This window comes from Manacus candei, unplaced genomic scaffold, assembly GCF_025592945.1.
Source record: "Manacus candei isolate 608988 ecotype Guabito, Panama unplaced genomic scaffold, ASM2559294v1 h1tg000043l, whole genome shotgun sequence".
In the NCBI taxonomy this organism is placed as follows: domain Eukaryota; kingdom Metazoa; phylum Chordata; class Aves; order Passeriformes; family Pipridae; genus Manacus; species Manacus candei.
Window position 1 is genome coordinate 4,284,114 of NW_026138091.1, and position 20,425 is coordinate 4,304,538.

General features: G+C 35.7%; 1 protein-coding gene across 2 annotated transcripts in view; it reads left to right on the forward strand.

Annotated features, from left to right (window-relative positions):
- The window catches only part of ZFC3H1 (zinc finger C3H1-type containing), a 42,002-nt gene extending 23,593 nt beyond the window's left edge, over positions 1–18,409 (forward strand). For both annotated transcript variants that reach the window (XM_051795879.1, XM_051795880.1), the window contains exons 19-35: positions 60–161; positions 522–638; positions 1,508–1,691; positions 3,425–3,611; positions 4,081–4,272; positions 6,176–6,413; positions 7,540–7,645; positions 7,723–7,921; positions 8,399–8,493; positions 9,477–9,587; positions 11,818–11,922; positions 12,012–12,177; positions 12,907–13,007; positions 14,177–14,278; positions 14,879–14,918; positions 17,373–17,435; positions 17,561–18,409. In XM_051795879.1, the coding sequence (XP_051651839.1) occupies positions 60–161; positions 522–638; positions 1,508–1,691; positions 3,425–3,611; positions 4,081–4,272; positions 6,176–6,413; positions 7,540–7,645; positions 7,723–7,921; positions 8,399–8,493; positions 9,477–9,587; positions 11,818–11,922; positions 12,012–12,177; positions 12,907–13,007; positions 14,177–14,278; positions 14,879–14,918; positions 17,373–17,435; positions 17,561–17,698 (2,246 nt within the window). In that variant the 3' untranslated portion in view covers positions 17,699–18,409. The remainder of the gene's footprint in view (positions 1–59; positions 162–521; positions 639–1,507; positions 1,692–3,424; positions 3,612–4,080; positions 4,273–6,175; positions 6,414–7,539; positions 7,646–7,722; positions 7,922–8,398; positions 8,494–9,476; positions 9,588–11,817; positions 11,923–12,011; positions 12,178–12,906; positions 13,008–14,176; positions 14,279–14,878; positions 14,919–17,372; positions 17,436–17,560) is intronic.
- The last annotated feature ends 2,016 nt before the right edge of the window (positions 18,410–20,425 follow it).

A 20,425-nucleotide genomic window follows, 5' to 3' on the forward strand; every position in this document is an offset into this window, starting at 1 on the left:
AAGTTACTTGAATGTTTTCATTTATATATTTACCTAAGCTACAAATATTCTTGTTTCAGAAAAATATGTTGAAAAACTTTTTGGTATAAACAGAGACCGTATGTCAGTGGATCAGATGGCTGTTCTTCTGGCCAGCAATGTCAATGAGAGTAAAAGTCACAGTAAGTAACTTGGTAGATGAAATACAATATATATAAACTTCTTAAAACTATGTAAGTACCTTGGTGATTTGGGAAATCAAGAATATTTTTTTTGTTGCTTAGTTTACCTCAGTATTATAAATACTGATTATGGTAAGTTAAAGGCAGCAGAATTTGTTTTAAGGCAATAATGTAATAGTTTTGGAGTGCAATTTGTAGAAATCACTTATGCCCTTGATCACAATAAATTTTAAATAAGTAGTATTGAAATGTATACACTTGTGTTGTACTCATAGAATCTTTTAATCTAAAATCTAAATCTAAAACCATTTTGTTCCTGAATACAGAAAAGGAAAAGAATTTCTATTACTTTGTTTACAGCACCTCCACATACAACATGGAAAGAGAAAAGGAAGTGGAGGCCAAAGTACTGGAGAAAACCCCTGTTAGATAGTAGCAGCAGTGAAGAGGAGCAGTTTGTTGGACCTATTAAATATGGTAATCTGGATGTGTGGCTGGAATGAAAAAGAGCACTGAAGGAAAATACCTATCAACCTCTTCCAAACTCCTGATTTTCTTAAGTAGTTCTTGAAAAAACTAGTGATTTTAATAGCTCTCTTGGCTTTATACTTCCTGCATGCAAACTTTATTTTCCATACGTTTTTGGGTAAAGTTTGATATAAGTCGGTTGTATTTATACCAGATTCTTTTTCCTGTAATATGTGACTGGAAATAAAGGTGGAATTTCTAATTACCTGTTATTAAAGGAGCATAAGGAACTAATTCCCTAGAATGTTTCAACTTTGTCTGAGTATCATTAGGATTTTTTTAAATTTTTATTCCACCCCGAACCCTTAAGATAACCTCGTGTGTTCAGTTATCTTAAATTCTTACAGAGTTACAATTTGGTGTGAGGTCAGCAGTTAAAAAAGTGCTGGTAAGCAGCATTTGAGACTTGGAAGCTTGCTAGAGTATCAGTAACATGACAGTGTTTCACATGTGACTCATGCAAGTAGGAACTTTTGGATTTGTTAGCAAATCCTATAAAAGGATTTTTAGAGACTCGGAATTTTTCTTTGTCAAATGGGTCTAGTTCCTAATGCTGCCGAAATAACAGGCTTAGTTGATGTCTCTTGATCAAGTCAACCTTTTAGAGCTATTTATTTTTTTCTTCACATTTGAAATATAACCAGTTCTCTACAAAAAGCATGGTTTTAAGTTTTAAAGGATGTTGAAATAACCATATTTTGCTCTGGTCAGTAGCTCTATTTGAAATATATAAATGCACCTCTTGTGTGAGTTCTGATCTTACAGGTCACTTCTGTTTTGAAAATAAACTTTTTTTTTTTTTTTAATATTTTTTGCAGCAAATCCCACAGAACATAAAAAAAGAGTTCCAGTGCTTGATGCCGTGGTCACTCCAGATGATGTCCGGTATTTTACAAGTGAGACTGATGACATTTCCAACTTGGAAGCAAGTGTCCAAGAAAACCCCTGTGATGTACAGCTTTGGATTAAACTTGCATATAAATACTTGAATCAAAATGAAGGGTATGTCTCCTGCATTTTAGATTGGATTTTAGACACTTGCTGCATTTAGGTTTGATTTAACCATGCTGCTATGATCAGGTTTCCTTTTTGATATTAAAGAATTTTCTTTAACAGCACCACAAATAATTAATTACTTAAGAGCAGATTAAAAAATAGATTAGATCAGATTTCCTGCTGTACGTAGTATTGCATATGAGTAATAAATTGCACTGATGGTTTATTTTTGGGTGGATTCTGATTCAGAATGGAAGGTGATGGAAAGCAGTGTGGGAGAAATAATTGTTCATGTTTGAAAAGTGCCCAACTTAACGTGTTTTAAGATTACAGTGGAATGTTGTACTTCCAGTGGTCAAGTAGTGGACCAATAAACTCAAATCAGTTACTCCTCTACTACAGAGTGAATGGTTGGAATAATGTTTGAAATTACTGTCATCAGAAAGCTTTCTTATAAGAACAGTTCTGCTAGGTGGTTTTATCCCTGTAGAAATGGCCCAGTTGAGTGCTCGGTTTCTTATTTTATATTTTTTAACTTCTGGATTTCTAAGTTTCTATAGCTTCTCTTCCTTAAAATTATACTGCAGGGTACCACGTTTTTGTTGGCAGTCACATCATTTCAGTGGGAATTCTGTCATGATGGTTTCATCCATCATGATGATTGACTTCAGTTTTAATAATGAGGTACTGACTCAAGCAACTGCAACAGGGAATGGAGAGGAGCAGCTCTGCTTTACAACTGTAGATAATGGAAAAGGTAGCAAAAGATCAGTTTAGCTGTATCAGTAGGTGCCTGAACAATAGAAGGAAAGGCTGGTACTCAAAGGAAAATACTACCAGCAAGTGGCAGTGTAAGAAGAGCACACTTTTATATTTAAGTGTTCTTGGGAAAAGACCAAGAAAAGAAGGGAGAAAACCTAATGGAAATCAATGAATCCTTTTCTTTAAACAGCCACCTCCTCTCTCAGTGCTCTGAAGAAACCTGAGTGGTGTGGTAGGTGAAAGTCGTGATAGAAGGGGTTGGGAAAGCTTCAGACTTATGGTTAATTCTATTACTTTTATTTTGGGACTTCTTTTCCTCTCTGTCTATGCAAAATGATTTCGAAAGATGTTTTCAGAATAAATGTGGCCTCAGAAGCATTCTGTGGTTTTATGCAAGTTTGTCTATGAATTAAAGCTCAGCTTTGTGGTTTGCAGTATAGTCAGTTATTTGAACAAATACTACTTTGTGGGTATCATCTCATGATAGTTATCTCAGAAAGTAAAGTTTCATTTTTTTAAATGGTTTGGAGGCAGAGAACCTGTATGACATGCTTATGTTTAATGACTGTAGAAAGTAAATACGTAACAAAAATATAACTTACTTTACTATACCTTTGAAATTCCTGCTGAAGTTCTTAAACCTGTGCAATGTAAATGCCTTTATATGCTTGCAGCTTGAGAACTTTGCTTACAGATGAATCTTACCCATTTTCATTAAACTGGACTCTTATTTGAATTGGCACTTTTTTCCTATTTGTCTTGTATTTCTGTGTACTGTGATAATTGCACGTAATAACCTTTGAAGGGTGAAAACCTACTGAAACTTTGATAGTAAAGGACAATACATTTTAAAAAAAAGATGGCTAAGTGTGTATGACTTCCACTCTAATTCAAAGCGTTCATTTTCATATTTGATATTGTGTAAGTCATTATACCAACACAGGTGATGCGAGTGCTTTTCTTTTTAACTTCTACAGCTCATCATCTGAGTGTTTAGATTCTACTTTAAATGTTTTGGCTCGAGCCCTTGAGAACAACAAAGAAAATCCTGAAATTTGGTGTCATTACCTCAGACTTTTCGCAAAAAGAGGAACCAAGGAGGAGATACAGGAAATGTGTGAAACAGCAGTGGAATATGCTCCTTCTTATCAAATCTGGTGGACTGTAAGTAAAAAAAAAAAAAAAACGTATGTGAAATGTTCCTGTAAGTGTGCATTTTCTACTGTAGAAAGCCAGTACATATGACAGGGGAAGTGTGAAATGAAAAGCATTTTAGCTTTTTGAAAACTCAGAAGTTGCTCAGAAAATAAAGCGACTCAAGTTCTGCTTGCAGGTTATTTGTAGAAATCATCACTTTTCCTCAGGTAATAAAAGTTATTTCAAATCAAGATGTTTTGTTGCTTATTTTTTGTTTCTTAGGCTTTGCAAAAATTGGCTATTATTTCTTACATGTATTAAAAGTGGTATATTTTGAGGTTTAATGTGAAAATTTGGTGTGAGGGAGGGAAATACAGTTCATAAGATAGTGAAAGACACTATTCAAAATCTTTGATTTCTGCAATTTTTAAACATTGGCTTATAAGCTTTACTTGTATTCTGATTGTTATTATTAATGTGACTTATTTCTCCCTAGTTTTTGAATTTGGAGAATTCCTTTGATGGAAAAGACTATGTATGTGGGAGGATGTTACAGTTCCTAATGGATGTGACGAGGGGAGGAGAAAATCCGAATCTTGTGTCCTTTCAGCTGCTGGAGACTCTCCTCTACAGGGTTCACTTAAGCCTGTTTACAGGAAGACATCAGAATGCTCTTATTCTGCTGCAGGTAACTCCTGAGTTACACCCCAGGAGTGTCTTCATACCTTCACCTTTTTAATGCCTGTGACTCTGATAGTTTCAACTTGAGAAGAATTGTTTCTTCCACTAGGAGAATTCCTTCAGCAAATAGAGGATTCTGTTTTGAGATATGATGCCATTGTAAAATCTGGATATACCTTTGGGTTTTTATCTATTTTGCCTTGTTTGTGTAGCTAATAGCCTAGACCACTATGTTTCAAAATAATTCCTAGGGACATGCTGTATTTCCTGACTTCCAGTAAGTCATTGAGCAGTTTTTGCAGTGAAGGCCCTGTTGAGTAATGTATTGCCTCAGGTATTCAAAATTACTACAGAAATTATCAAACCAGTAGTTCTTGGGAAAAAGCATAGTATGATATTATCTAACAGTATTGCCCTGCTCTCAAATCTGGAGACTGTTTAAATCAGATTTTATTGCTCTCATGAGCTCCAAAGTCACTGAGTTACCTCAGCCTAAAACTGTGACTGTAGAAAGAATTTAGGTGACTTGTTATTTTTGTGTAGGTAATAAAAGTGGTGGCTGAGGGTGAGATGGAGTGCTGACATCATCCTCTCCCCAAAGTGGGAGCTGCTGTCCTTTCAGTTGCAGGTTTTTATTCCTCCCAGCAGGTGATGCCTGTTTGCTACAGCCTGACATGTTACTCGAGGTTTGAGGCCCTCGCAGTTTGGTCTGGCTCCAGCTGGAATGGGAAGGTGCAATACTATGATGGCTTCCCCCAAATGTACTGAGAAATGTAATTCTGAATTACCAAAAAGAACAGAGGGAGAATTGTCAAATTGAGATGGAAATCCAGAGTATATGGGAGAATAACACAGATTGGTTTCCCTTACCTTTCTGCAATGCATAATCACAAAACCAAACACTTTTTTGACACTTTCTGTTTCTTTTAATAATAATCTGGAATGTGTAGTTGAAAAGAATGTCTTGAGAAGTGATTATTTAACCGTATTTAAGTAGCTGCTACTTCAGAGTAAATAGCAGTGTGTCTCTTTAGAAGACTTGAAAGCAATTTTTTTGAAGTAAATATTTTCAAGAGTGAATAAGTGAAGTTGTTTTGAAACATCAGTTTTCATCTATTTCAGGATGTGTGTCCTGCTGAATTTTGTATAAATTTGCAAGTACATTCATTCCCTTGAAAGTGCACTCTTTGACCATACTGCCTTTTGCCCAAAAAATGTTGACACATCACTAGTCATGAGATTCTGTTCTGTTTCAGGAGCAGTTTGTGTTTAGACTTTATCTAATTGCTTGCTCCAGTTGTTTTATGTGGGATCTGCTGATTTAACTGGACTGTTCTATCTTTGTGTATAATTAGTTGAAAAATTTGAAACACTATCCTTGTACTTGGTAAAGTTTCCAAGACATTTTTTAAAACAGTATGTCTAGAGGTGGTGGTCGCTTCAGTTGATTTTTGATTAGCTGTAGCTTAGTAGCTTTATAGCTAGACCTTAATAAAGAAAAACCTCAAACTAACCAACAATCCCAAACCCACAAAACCTAGTAGGATATATTAAGCTGAATCCAGCTTGTAGATGAATTGTCTCTAGAGCTAATGTATTACTTCTGCGGAACTGGAAGTAACTGGAGAATTATTCAGAAAAATGGAACACGTTGGGAGATGCAAGTTTTCAAAGTGTCTCTCTTTCCAAAGTAACAACCTTCTGCATTTTTTCTGAACCTATTCCTAGAAATCATCCATATGATTTGCATAGTCATGCATTCACATAAACTGAATATGATGATGATTGATGTAAAGAATTAGTTCCTGTCCTTTCTGTGGAAAAGATTTGAGAATATTAAAACTCACTCTTCCTGTTTCTTTTTCTGTTCTTAAATCTTAAATATAATGTATTTCTTTTAACCTTTACAGAATGCTTTAAAATCAGCAAATGAAAAGATGATATCTGAACACCTTACTGTAAGTGACCGTTGCTTGGCTTGGCTGGCTTACATACATTTAATTGAATTTGGTATTCTCCCAGTCAAGTTCTATGATCCAGCAAATGTCAGTCCTTCAAGGATTGTGCACAAAGAACCATTTTTAATACCATGGCAAACAGTTCAAGATGTGAAGACTGATCCTGATGTACTGTTAGCTATGTTTGAAGGTAAGCTTAAGGAGGTAAACTACTTCATACATGTTTTAAATCAAGAAATATTATCCAACTTCTAGAATTTCAAGGCAGTGCAATATTGCTGATGACTCCGTTGAGCCATTGGATTAATCCAATGAATATTTAATTTTGATTTGAATGGAGCAATGAGGAAACTCCATGTTCTCGTGTCCTTAACAAATGCACTGAGTTTTTTTCGTCTGTGGTTCGAAGCCACAGCCTTATCTTGATAGAATATGACAGTTCAGAGAAAAAGACCAGTCAGTGGCTTGTGACTGCTAGTTTTCTTGGGCTTAAGCAAGCATAAAGCCAAGCTTCTGTCATCATTCTTTCTTACCCTTTCTCCTCTTAACAGGATGTGTTTATTGCAAAGTTATTTTCCTGGAATGTTGTTAGTGTATTTCCTTAAAAGAGGCAGAGAAATGCATGTGTTTATCTCAATTCAGAGTTTAAATAGGGTTTTTTTTAAAGATGTAAAATGAAGATATTAGAAGAAATTGAGTTCTTGATTTGTGTTGCTGCCAGAGGTAGACTTTATAGTAGCAGACAAATGCTATTATGTAGCATTTATAGATGTCAGTACTTCGTGTGTTAGCCAGCAGCAGTATTGAGTTGCCACTGAGAATATGCTGCAGGTGCTAATGCAGTGTGGAAATACTCAAGGATCAATGGAATAACCCAGCTGTGGGAGTAAAGGCAGTGTAGCCATGGTAATGGGGATAACTCTATGATACAGAGAAGAAAAATAATATCCTATATTAGCTTTTGTCTCAATAGCTTTCAGCAGCTACGCTGGAAATCCTGGGATGTGATTTTAAATATGATGATATGCTTCTGTCTGTAATATTGCTTTAGTGTTTCATTGGTAGGAAATTGTTTTTAAAATGAATAAGAGATGAAACGGAAAGATTTTTGTCCTTGCAACATGGTTATAAGTGTAAAGACAACTTTTCTAAAGATTGTCTTTTTCTGATAATTTGCAAAAGCAGCACTCTCAGTAATATTTTTCCACACTTACATATTTTCATTATGTTAAAGGAGACTTTTTTCATGTTAAAACTTTAAATAACTTTGATGTTGCGTGAGGTCTAAAGGCTTAATTTTTACTTTTCTTTTAAAGATGCGGTCAAAACGTGTACTGATGAAAGCCTTGAGGCTGACAAAAGAATAGCTCTCTGCTTTCCTCTCTACAGAAACATGATAGCTTTGCTGAAACTTCTTGAAAGGTAAGTTGTTTCAAGATGGTTTTGACTGGAGTACTCAGCTGGTTTTTTTTGAAAATTTATCTTTACTTTTCTTTAAGGTGGGAGTCTGCTGCAGAACTTTGCAGGTCTTTGTTGGAGCTCTGTCCTAGCAACTGTCAGCTCTTGGAGAGTTTGGCCACCTTGTATTTGCAGATGGAGCAGAGTGACAGTGCCTACAAGGTGTGGATTGGAGCTTTTGAGAAGAATCCTCAGAATGCAGAAATTTTTTATCGGTTGTGTAAATTTCTTGTTTCACAGGTAATACTCCACTCCAAAACTAATTTGTTGGTCTGCTAGATTTATTAAATTTAGATTTTGTGTGTTGTTTGAAATACTCATCAAATGGATTAATCTTAATTATATTTTTGTAATATCTAGTGCTCCTTTATGTAGATGGGAGAAGTATAATTGGGAAGATAAGTGAAATGATAAAAGATAATAATAGAAATTATATAAAATCATAAATTTATAGTTTAGATTGTTCTAATTCAGTGTTAATATCCTTAAGCAAGAATAACAGAAAGTAAAAATAGAACCCGTAATATTTTTTCAGCTTTTTTCTACTGCCTACTGAGTGACCCAGTTAGACTTCATTCTTGAGAGAATGAAAACAATGGAGCATTGCAGAGATAGGCACACCACTTGTTATTTGTTTTGGTTAAGTTGTTCTTACCATTTTCAGATTGATGTCTGATTTTATTTTTTTTTTTATTTAAAACCCAAACAACGAAACAGGAAAGATCAAGCAGTATTCTTCCACTGTTGCAAGACTTTGTGGCAGCTTTCTTTGAGAATACATGCCAACAGCATGGTCCCATGGATCTCTTAAGGTACATTTAGAGTATTTTTTTAATTTAAATTTTGGCAATATTGGCATTTTCTTGAATAAGAAGATAGTCTAGAACTTTTAAACTCTTCTGTTTTTTAGCTTGGCGTGATTTGCCAAAACTTCAGTGAATGATGTTTATATAAGGTTTATACTTGTTTATACTTGGTTATACTTGTTTTTGCATAGACACTAATTTGTAAACCTATGAATATTTAAAGATAAAATAGCAAGCAAGTTAAAAGTCTGGATTTGGGCAATGAAAAATCAATCATATATATGTGAAAGTTGGTTTTGGTTCCCCCCCCCCCACCCACCCACCCTTAAAGCTGGGAGCCCAAAATTGCATATCTAAAACACTATTTAGGCACTTGCAAAAGAGCTCAGTCCAGAGGTTCAGCATGCTATTAATCAGATTATTATTGATGAAAAGACTCAGGTTTGATATGTAGCCTGATGATTTTCCACTTGAATTTTAGCACCTAATTGAGAGACTTACTGAAGTTTTGAAATATGCAAGTTTCTTATGACCAAAGTAGATGCTTCTGAAGGCCTTCAAAGCAAAAACCTTTTGTGCTAAAGCTTAGGCAGCTGAGGTTTTGTAATGTCTAAGTTAGGTATTAGATTTTATTCCTGCTTACATTTGTTTACATGAAATTTAGTACTGGTAAAGTAGTCTAGTTGATTGTATGTAGGCAATTCTGCCGTAATGTATTTTACTTGGGCCAGGGAAAGTCTCAGATAAAAGTCAACATTTAATTCTGTACATAATGAGGGAGTAAATGCCTTCTATATTAACTATTTCTATATTTCTATGTAATGCTTTCTGTACAAATTGTATCTAGTTAGAATTAAACTAAATCTAGGAAAAGTGTGTATTTTTTAGTATTTTTCATGAACTGGACTTTTGAACTGATTGTTACATCTACGTAGCAGTCTTCTATGTAGAATGATATTCTCATTTACTGCTACTTTTTTCTCTTGTAGATATCTCTTGAATTTTCCAATGCCAATTGAATTTACATCACCCCTCTATAAAGAACATCTTATGGATGATGTTATTAACCAGCAAATCCCATATCTGTGGCAGATATACTGGTGAGATTTTCGTAAAGAATTTCTGAGAAATAGCTCTTGGGTCTGAGTAAATTCCATTTTCAAAAAACAGAGTATTTATTATTTGCCTAAGGGTGTATCACTTTGGGTTCTTTCCGTAAAGGATCTGCCAGTCCTTAGAAAACCTACCAGCCTGCTTCACAATGGAGATAATTTTATGAAACTGAATTGCATATCAAATTCTACTCTTGAGAAATCTTTCAGAAATTCTGACCTATGGGAACAGTAATAGGTGTGTTCATCTCAAAATGATTTTTTTGGTTTACTTTTGTTTTAGGTTGCTACTGCTAGTAGTGTTGTTCTTTTTCCTGGCTTTCAGTTGTCTCCCTATTATTTTACAATAGTTTCCCCATTCTGTTTAGTCCTGGTCTCCCCACCTTCCTTGACCCGCTTTTTCAGCTCTTCATGGAGAGAAACCCCTCCACAGTAAACTGACCTGATCTTCTGCAAGAGATTGCAGAGGAACACATCTTTGTCATGTATACACAATCTTCTTTTTTCATTTCTTCCTTTTGATGGCAGCAGTATACAGGATTGCCAGACACCAAAGTACTAGCCATCTATAACTTATACTAGTTACATAACTATGATTACTGAAGTGTTGGCTTAGGCTGTTTAAGAAGTTTACGACTTCATGGTCTGGGTTTGTCAGTCTTCAGAAGTAGTTATTTGGCTTTTAAGATATGTAAAAGGGGCAAGGATGATAATGCTTCACGTACTGATTGAGGACTCCTCAGAACTTCTTCACCACTCTTGCTTATAGTTTTTAATTGGTAGACAGTGTACAGGTAAAATCTATGGTTTTCAAGTAAACTTAATCTAAACCTTATATAAAGGTTATCTTAATGTTTTCTTTTTGTCCATTAATACCAACTGAAATGCCTTTTTTTTTAACAGAAAGTACCTCTTCACAAGGTCAGTTTTGGGTTTGGCACTTATACAGTAGAAGCGTTGTTACTAAGACACTTGAGGTCACTCTTTAGTCATAAGGGACCTTGTCTTAAGCTCAGGTGCTCCTGTATTTTAGCACCTGCTTCTAAGAAGGGAAATTAGTGCTCTTGTATTAAATGCCTAAATTACTTTCAGAGCTAAATTACTTTCAGAGTGTCTCTCTTTCAGTTTTGCTGAAGGGAGTGTCTAGGTATCTGGGCCTGCATATCTGTCCTTTCTTTCTTCAGGTACAGAGGACAAAACACGTAAAAGTTCACTTTTAGCAACACAAAATAGGTTGAAATCAGCAAAGCGTCAAAGCTCATGTAAGAGTATTTTACTTGGGGAGATCACAGTGTGTGTACATGTGTGTGTGCACACAAATGTATACACTTGCTTTTTTAGAAAGAGTAGCAATTGGTGATTTAGTGCGTAGTTCTTGGGGAAAACAAGTAGAATCAGCCACTCTGATTATATGACCCTAGTCAGGAGGGTTCTGTAGCAAGGTAGCAACATCAACCCTATCTTTGTATTTCTGTAATCTCTTTCATGAGGGTGTTAGTTTTTTTGGTTTTTTTTTTTTTTTCTCCTCATGACTTAGTGAAAGTCTTACCTTTTTACCACTGTAATTTTACACTTTGAAATAAGGATTGTTCACCACCTCTTGATCAAAGAATGTGTCTACTTCTGTCTTTGGCGAGGTACTGTATGTTGGTCTTACTGTATGTTTTTTTGAGAGGCTGTTGAACAAAATTAAGGTGTTTTTTTTTTTTTACTTTTCTTGTCAAGTTTCTTTTTTTTCCTGACATGATCGGGGTGTTTCTGCCCCAGATCCTGGTAATACTTGTTTCAGAACACTAATTTTATTGCCACAGTCTGATACTATTTCTCAAGTGGCTTTAATCTGACTTTGAAATGTATTGTTCTGGAGCTCAAACAGAAACTCAAGACTTGTCTCCATTCTGTGGCAGTTAGAGCATTCATATTAGAAGGATTAGTAAAAGGGTACTTTACAGGAATAGAAGATAATTCCTAAGATTTAATTTGTTTTTAAGGGTTGCATTTTAAACTGCATGGTTGCTTTATTATTCCTTGTTACCTGCTTTTGACACTTACCCATTTTAATAAATTGACTGATAAATTAGTCCATGATACTGCTAAACTGAAAACACTGTTTTTTCTTGCATCTGAGGATGGGAAATTCTTCATCGTGTCTTACTCTTAGTGTGCAATAACATGTATTGTTTGTGACATACAACACTTTATCTTTTTATGTAAACAGTTTGTGCCAGTCTATTCATGCGAGTGTCGGTGAAGCACTGGATGCTTATGAAGCAGCTCTGGGGGCAGTGATGCAACAGGAAACTGTTCAGAACATTTGGTTAGAGTAAGTTCGTAAGGGAAGAAAGTCAATTAATCTCAACTATTAAGTGAAGGCTACCAGAACCATCTATTTTTTTTTCTTTTTTCTTCCAGTTACCTTGTTTTTATCAATAGCAAAGTTGTTGGATCCAACAACAAAGTTCAAGAATTCAAGCTTTTTACTGATCTAGTGAACAGATGTCTGGTGACAGTCCCCACACGATACCCAATTCCGTTTAGTACTGCTGATTATTGGACCAATTATGAGTTTCATAATAAGGTAAAAATGCATCTGTGGACAGTTTAAACTAAACAGAGGCTGATGACCTGTTAGCAGGTACCTGTAATCTACTTGTTCAAATACAGCACCAGTAATATATGAACACTGTGAAAGCTAGGAGTTACTAGGAAAAGAAGCAACAGTCTGAGGGTAGTAGTGTTTTGAGCAGAAGAGTACCTAGCAGCAACCTTTTGAATAAAGGGTGTGTAAGGCGAAGAGAAACTTTATGCCATGTTGTAACACTGTGAATAGAGCTGTTAATGACAAATTATTTTTTTCTAGAGAGAAGAGAAAATGTATAAGGGAGGGCAGATATGGCTGAGCACAAGTAGTCTGCAGAGCTATAATACTGGCAGATGGAAACAGTATTTACGCTGTCATTTTTTTCTTGGAAAGTACAGTCGTTGAGAAACAGGAGTAAAGTTATGAGTAAAAACAAGTTGAGCAATTACCCAAACAGACTAAAGCTTATAGAAATCCTGGATCCCATTTTGCTAACATGCAGTGCATTTCTCTTTGCTCACTAAATGCAGGCTGGAGGGACTAATATGTGGTGCTAGCAACTTTACACTAACTTTTTATTGTACAAATTGATTTCTGTACCCATGAGTGATAAGGTTTGAAGGTGGCAACTCCCTTTAGTCGTAGTGTTCATAGTTTGTCATTCCTTTATTCTTAGCAAAGTAAGAGCTATAAAGTGGATTAATGTTTATAATTCAAATTCTACAGGTAATTCTTTTTTATTTGAGCTGCATTCCAAAATCTCAGCATTCCAAAACCTTGGAACGGTTTTGTTCTACCATGCCTACTAATCCTGGACTTGCACTGAGGTATGTAAAAATACTTATAATCAAGACCAACAGACTGTTAACATAACTACTGTTTTTTGTGTAAGACGTGCATGATTTGCTTTCTACCATGGAAGTAAAACTCTTCCTCTATTATTGCATGTTGCTTGAGGCATATTGTGCCTTCTGACATCATCTCAATCTTGTATTTGACAAGGTTCTATTCTATCTACAGACAGGTTATAATTATACAGGAATTAACTCTGCATTGTACATGATCAGTGAAAGTGGTCAAAATTTCAAGTGTGTAGAGAAATGTCAGATATATGTTAAAATCTTGTTGTTACTTGTTGATCTATTACAAGTACAGTTCTGGCATAGAACAAACAAAAATGGATACACCAGTCTATAATAGTGCACCTTAAGCACTTAACTTGATATTTATTTAGCAAAGAGAAACGAATATTTAAAAAAAATCTTATGGGAAAAAGAACCAGTAAATGTAAGCATTGCACTGATTCTTACTTGAACAGTATTTCAAAATGCGCTCTTCCAGGATTAGGGAGTCCATGTTTTACTGTATTCAGGTGCAGTGAATGCATGAGTATTTGAGTAGTTTTGAAAAGTCCCTAAACACTGTTCATCATCAGCAATGACCCCAAAGAACTCAAAGCAAGACTTGAAATGAGCATGTGTGGTTGTGGGCGTGGGGAGAGTATACCTGCCTTTGGCACATGAAGTTGAATGACTTAATTTTAAACCAAGTTGCGATTCTGTCTAGATGGAACTTGCAGCTCCCTTAAACAATGTTGATACTGCATGAAATGGGTGAGCAGAACTGACTAAACAGTACTTCTAGCCACATGACTGTAAAACTAATTTACCTCCTTTCAAATGTGCAGTTACTTTGTGCATGCTAAAAGTGGATTTGTATTCCACTTGTAATCTTGTAATGTGCCAAGATCATATTTTCTCTCTGATTTCATACTTCTTAGTTATTCTCTGAAAGTGTATTTTAACATTTTTGTTTTGTTTTGTTCTGAGAGCATGATCAGTTAATATTGTATATGGTGGCTTGGGTTTTTTCCTACTTGCAATTCTCAGCTCAGATTAGGTATAATAGATTTTGTATAGTGTGTTTGTATCTTTGGACAGCTTTTATGGTCCAAGTGATTAGAACAGTGTTCCTTTCTCATGAATACCTTTTACAGACTGCTTCTGCGATACTGGGAGGAGAGCAATGTTCAAATTCTGAAACTACAAGCCAAGATGTTTACATATAATATCCCAACATGCCTGGCCATCTGGAAAATGTAATGCAACAATCATACATCTGTTTTCATAGATATTGCTTTTGTTTATAAGGTTTACATCTCAAAGGTAAATCTGAAATGTCCTTCCAATTGGGCTTGTACTGGAAGCCTCTCTTTCATTAGCTTATTATTTAGAGAGTAACTGTTTGTTACAGCAGACAGAGGTACTGTCACTTCTTAAAAATGAGAAATGAAATTTCTCTCTTGGAGAAACTTATGTGAATGGATATTATGCAGATAAATATGAATTATGTATTTACAAGTTGCCTTTTTAAATTCAACTATTGACTTCTGTCTCCCCCCCTCTCTACCCCTCCCCTTTATATATCACAATAGCAGTATTCTCCATTATCCAGTGATGCTGAACTGATCTTTTTCTTCAGTGTTTGTTCATAATGGGGAACAACTGAAATGTCTTGCTCATGTAAGGTTGTTTTTAAAAAATGGCTATTTTTATCTTTTCATGTAGATTAACCTCATTGGAATTTAGTCAGTTTCTTCTCAAGGAATTAGTAATTCCATTCCACAGTCAATATTCTGCCACTAATGGCACTTAAAATAATTCAAGAATAAATGTTTGTATATATTTCTTTTCCTCAGAGCCATTGCTGCCGAATGCTTTCTAATGGGACAAAGAGAAGTAAGTCAACACAGTGTACTAAAATGAGTAATTATGAAATTCTATAAGACTTCTCATATCTTGGCTTTATCCAAAGCAATGGTCATCTGTAAAACCAAGATTCCTAGGCAGTTGAAATATTCTTGTTTATAAACATCACAACATTTACCTCAAGTGTGAGAAATGTCTTTGACAGGCAAGGTAGAATGGATTGTATAATGAATGAGTACTTGGGCATACTGTTTCTGTTTATCTTTCCCTTACTGAGAGGGCTGTATTCTTCTCCTATTTGATTTTTTTTTTAATTTTTTTTTTTTTTTACCTGGAGGAAATTGCTAGAACTGAAAATACAGTAGAGGGAAGAAAGACTTGTTTTGCTGAAAGATGCTAATGACTGTCTTTACAAGTAGATAAGAAAGCTGGAGAGGAACTTCTTACAAGGGCATGTAGTACTAGGACAAGAAGGAATGGCTTCAAACCAACAGGTTTAGATTGGATATTAGGAAAAATTACTGTGAGGGTGGTGAGACACAAACAGGTTGCCCAAAGAAGATGCAGATGCTTTATGCCTGGAAGTGTTCAAGGCCAGACTGGATGGGCCTTTGAGCAACCTGGTCTAGTGGAAGGTGCCCATGCCAGGGGATTTGTAACTAGATGATATGTAAGGTCCCTTCAAACCCAAACCATTCTTTGGTTCTGTGAAGTAGTTGGAAGAGTGGGTCTGCCAAATGAGTGTATGTAAAGAGTTTGAATAGTTCCTGACCACCCAAAAGACATCATTTCTTTTTCTCCAAAAATAACAAGGTTACTTACTGGTACTTAGGGAAGGGAAAAATCACTATATACAAATACAAGAGGTTTTTGGCACAGCAACTGAATCACATTTCAGTTCAAACAGAATGATCTTCCTGGTATTGCTGCTATCAAAATATTCTTCTGCCTGTGGAAGGATGCTATGTATTTGGGGCTGGGGGGTTATCATGAGGGCCTAGATTTGTGACTCACCACTTCCTTGTGGTGTCTTTGAACTAACTTCTTTGCTGTATCTTGTTTTGTGTCATTCTTTTAGTGACTTCTTAGCATCCTTCTTTTTTTATCTGTGGTCTTTCTTTTGAATCCATGTTAAAGCTTAACTGATCCATAAGGGGTGGCATGGCTATTGTTAGACTTGCATATGAAATATTTTCTTTCCTTTTTTGCTGTCCCCTAGAATGTTTAAGAAGAACATCCCCCAAGCAGAGTTATTTGGTTTGTAAGGTCAAATAATTCAAAGTCAGGAGATATCAAAGGCATGGTTGCCTATTCAACCTTAATTCTGTCTCTGTTGGTTTGGTGTAATCTGTAATTAGTCACAGATCCCTGCTTCAGTCATTGTATTAGATGGACTACATCTTAAGGCACTGCCTATAGTAAGGCTGGTGACTGAAAAGATCCCTGAAAAGGCTGGTGACTGAAAAGATTTGTTTGGTTAGAAAAATATATTTCAAATGCATCAAAAGGAGGGCCTTTAAAGAAAATGAACCAATTAAAATGAAGGCATATGTGAAACATTGTAGCTGGATTACACCCAGAAGAAATCGCATGGTTTTCTTCTGCAACCACCTCACTAACTATACGGCATGTGGTAAAATCACTTAAGAAGGTACACACAGTGCAGTTGGGGTTTTTTTGGGCAGGGGGGAGGAGGGTCTTAGTTTGGGATGTAGTGAGCACTTAAAACTGTTTACACAAATCAGTGATTGTTCCAGATAACTAGATTTTTTTAGTAAACAAGTAGGATATTGGTTTAAAATTGAATTGTGATTCAGATTCTGGATTTCCTGTTCCTGGAGAACCTGTCACTTATTCTCTTCAGAGGTCATGTAAAGGTTTGTTAAAAGAATATAAAAATGGGTACAAGTATTTAAAATGCCAACAAATACCTCCCCTAATGACTCTGATTGAAGCTGGTACTTTAGATACCAGTAGTTGGAGACTTGAGTAAGTACTAGCATTAAATGTTTTGGTCCTCTATTTTGAACAATAAAATGGTAAAACCATTTTCTTTGAGAATTGCAAAAACTCAGACTGATTGTTAAAGTACACATAGAGGCTGAAAGAAAAAAACCCATGAAACAGTTATTTTTATTGCAGGATTGGGATGATATGCAATAAACAAGACCTTGAGACTACATATTGAGTGGTGAAAGAGAAATATTCAGTAAGCTGCTTCATTCTCTGAATGTGTTCCATCCTGTGCAATGAATGAGGCAAGAATCTTGTGAAGAAAAATACAATGTACTCATGTAACTAATCATGTTCATACAAGGGTCAGAATTAAGGTCAGACATAAACTTGCCTTTGCTTTTAGTAGCAATTTAATGCTTTACCTCAAAAGTATTTTAAAAATTATTGCAAGAGATTTTTGTGCTTCAGATCATTCATTTTGAGTGCATGAAATTGTGCTGACTTTTAATACTTACCTTTATTTTGCAGGTCCATCATTTATATCAGAGAGCCCTTCAGAAGTTACCTCTATGTGCAACACTGTGGAAAGATGTAATGTTTTCTCCTTATGATTCAGTTTGAGGTTTCATATAAATTTTCTGCATATCCCATATCCATAGATGTGGTGATGCTCAGGCTCTGGCTAAATCTTATATCTGCTTCCCCCTCTCTTTCAGCAACTCTTGTTTGAAGCATCAGGAGGAGGTAAAACTGATAACCTGAGAAAACTAGTTTCCAAGTGCCAAGAGGTTGGAGTCAGCCTAGATGAGCTTTTAAATTTAAACACTTACAGAACAGAAAACAAGAATTACTGAACACTCAGTATGGTCAGCCATAAGTCCTATAAAATGCCAAAATCAGTTGAATGGTTCTTCAGGCTGATCCATGCCCTAAGATCTGTGTAAGGCAGATGAGTATTGCTGAGCATATCAAGTCTCCGATCTGCTTTCCTTGAACCTGGAAGCAATTAACATGACCACCTTCTGGAAACATGAACTCCCTGTCTGGCCTTGCTTCTGGGCCCTGCCAGATTCTCATAACGTCATCTACGTAAGTATAGTTAATCAAAATGACAGACTTTATTTTTTTATGTTTTCTTTTTATTTACTATTTTCTTTGTTTTGCTGTTCCTGATTGACTTGACACTCTCGCTGATGCCTGAGAGATATGTGTTTTGGATTAATTTACTGGGCTGTGTTTACAGTAAAAAGCAAGTAGTCCATTTTGGGTTTTTCCTTTTTTAAACCTTTTTTGAGACTTTTTCATTGCAGGATTTAAAACAAAAGCAGCCGCTCTTAAGGAAAGTGTAACTGCCGTGGCCACAAGTATGCTTCTTGCACTTGAAGGCTCTAAGAGGGTTGCTTACTGCCCTTTTCTGCATTGGACTCATGGCAGAGACTATTAAACTTGAAGATTAAAGAAACTATTGCAAATGCCAGTGCATCAGAACCTAAGAGTGGTCAATTATGTGCAATTTTTTGTAAAGAAATTTTAATTTATAATAAAGTTTAACAGTTTAAAGAAAACTAATACTGATCTGTTTTGTTTTGGTACTACCTTGGGGTATTACGGGTGCTTTCACAGAGATAATCTCAATACAAGCTGACTTCTCAAAAAAAAATGTGGTGTCTTTTTTAATTTTGATCAAAAGGTAGGCAAACGTGGTTGAGCTGCCTATTGTGGATGTAGAATAACTACATCCCTTGTTTTTTTTTTTTTCATCCCCTTGCCTCAGGTACACAGATGTTTGTCCCATAATGACTATACCTATCAATAATACCATTTCAGTAATGGGAAATTCATTTTATATTATCCTTTTTGCCTTAAATGAAATGAGGCCCACTTTCCAAAGTTGCTCCATGTACATTGCAGAAAGATGCTGTCAGCCCGCTGAACCAGTGATGAGGCTGTTCACATGAGGTTGGCTTTCCACCTGTTTTTCCACCTGTGCAGAATCATATCAAAAGATGGTTGTAGTACCTATTGCATAGATGATTTATGAAGATGCCAGTAAATGGGTTGGTCTTCATGTTTGAGGCAAAGTGGTTTGTGACGTACAGCTTCCAGCAGCTTTCAAACCCCTTACTTTAGCTCAAGTTAAGCATGCAGACTACAAAACCGATATCAGAAAAGCTGACTCAAACCTGTTCTTCGTTGTAGTAGGGTAGTATCTTGGGTTTTTTCCACACTTATGTAGTATGACACAGACCACAAAAGTGCAATACTTAATTTTTTTAAATTAAAAACTCCTCAAGTTTGGTAAATGCTGGCTTGTATCGCCCAAATTTTCTTTCATAATTTGTCTTTAAAACTTTGTAGATAAACAGGTATTTTTCTGCAGCAGTGTTTATTTTAGTGGGATACCATTTTACCTATTCCACTATTAGAAATAGAAAAGCTGTCAAGGGTTACAGCGCTTTTAATGCTGCCCTGTGTGTTCCTTACCTTGGGCTTGTCTTACACTTAGGGCTCTTAACTTTGTGACCTTTCTTGCCTTGCTGTACAGTGACTTTATAACAAAAGGCCTCATGGCTTTTCCTGAAGAGACCTTAAGCTTTACATTACTATCGAGGATTAATCATGGATACACTACCTTAATGGCTTCTCATATAGCTGAAGATAAGGGCAGGGGGAACCAAAAACCCACAGTGTTCTGGCTTACACTGGCCTTAATCCATATTGTTTTGATTAAAATACTCATAGTTTATTAGTGTGGCCTTTTGACCCAATTTTGCTTGATGGTGTATGGAAGTGGCTAACCATAATGGGAATTGTTAATGTAGGAGCTGACATGAAGAAATATGAAGAAGCTGTATAATTTTTAGAGCAGCACAAGCATTTTCTTTCACCAGGCAAGAAATAAAATGCACTGCTGGGTAATGTAGAGGTGCCAGGAAGAATTTAGTGCTTCCACAGGTCTGCACTTACCATGGAATCCTCTCTAGGCTTTGGTATTCTCACAGCTATAAGAGGGATTTCTGTTTCTGAAACAAAAAAGGGGCTTTCTATCTATCATTTGGGAAACTTAATTCTTCACCAGGAAGAATGGAATTTACCAAAGGTATTAATATACATATTAGTCTTTCAAATTAGTGATCTTTCCTAAGGACTTCTATAAGAAATTTCTGATTATGAGCAATAGTGGTGAAGAAATGGGGATAAAGGATAACTCCAGTTAATCAAGCAAACTACTAGCAGCTTGAGAGGAAAAGTAACTTTAGGGGGAAAGCACAGTAATTTTTTTGTAAAACCATTCTGTGCTCAGAAGGGTTACTTTATGAATAGGGATTTGATTATTTGGCCTTTAGTTTAAATCTTTCTGGAAATAAAGTCTAGATTTTTAATAGTACTGCACCAAACTATTCCCACTACAGTATTCTTAATTTTCTGGCTCTTGGAAAGATGACACAGTATTGAACAAAACCTTCAGCTGCATTTATTAGGAAGAAAAATAAATGGAAATTATTGTTTGTTTTAGTTAGTAGATTCAATGAAGTCCCACATGAAGATAATATCTTTTGGTATTAGTCATTTTACTGCTT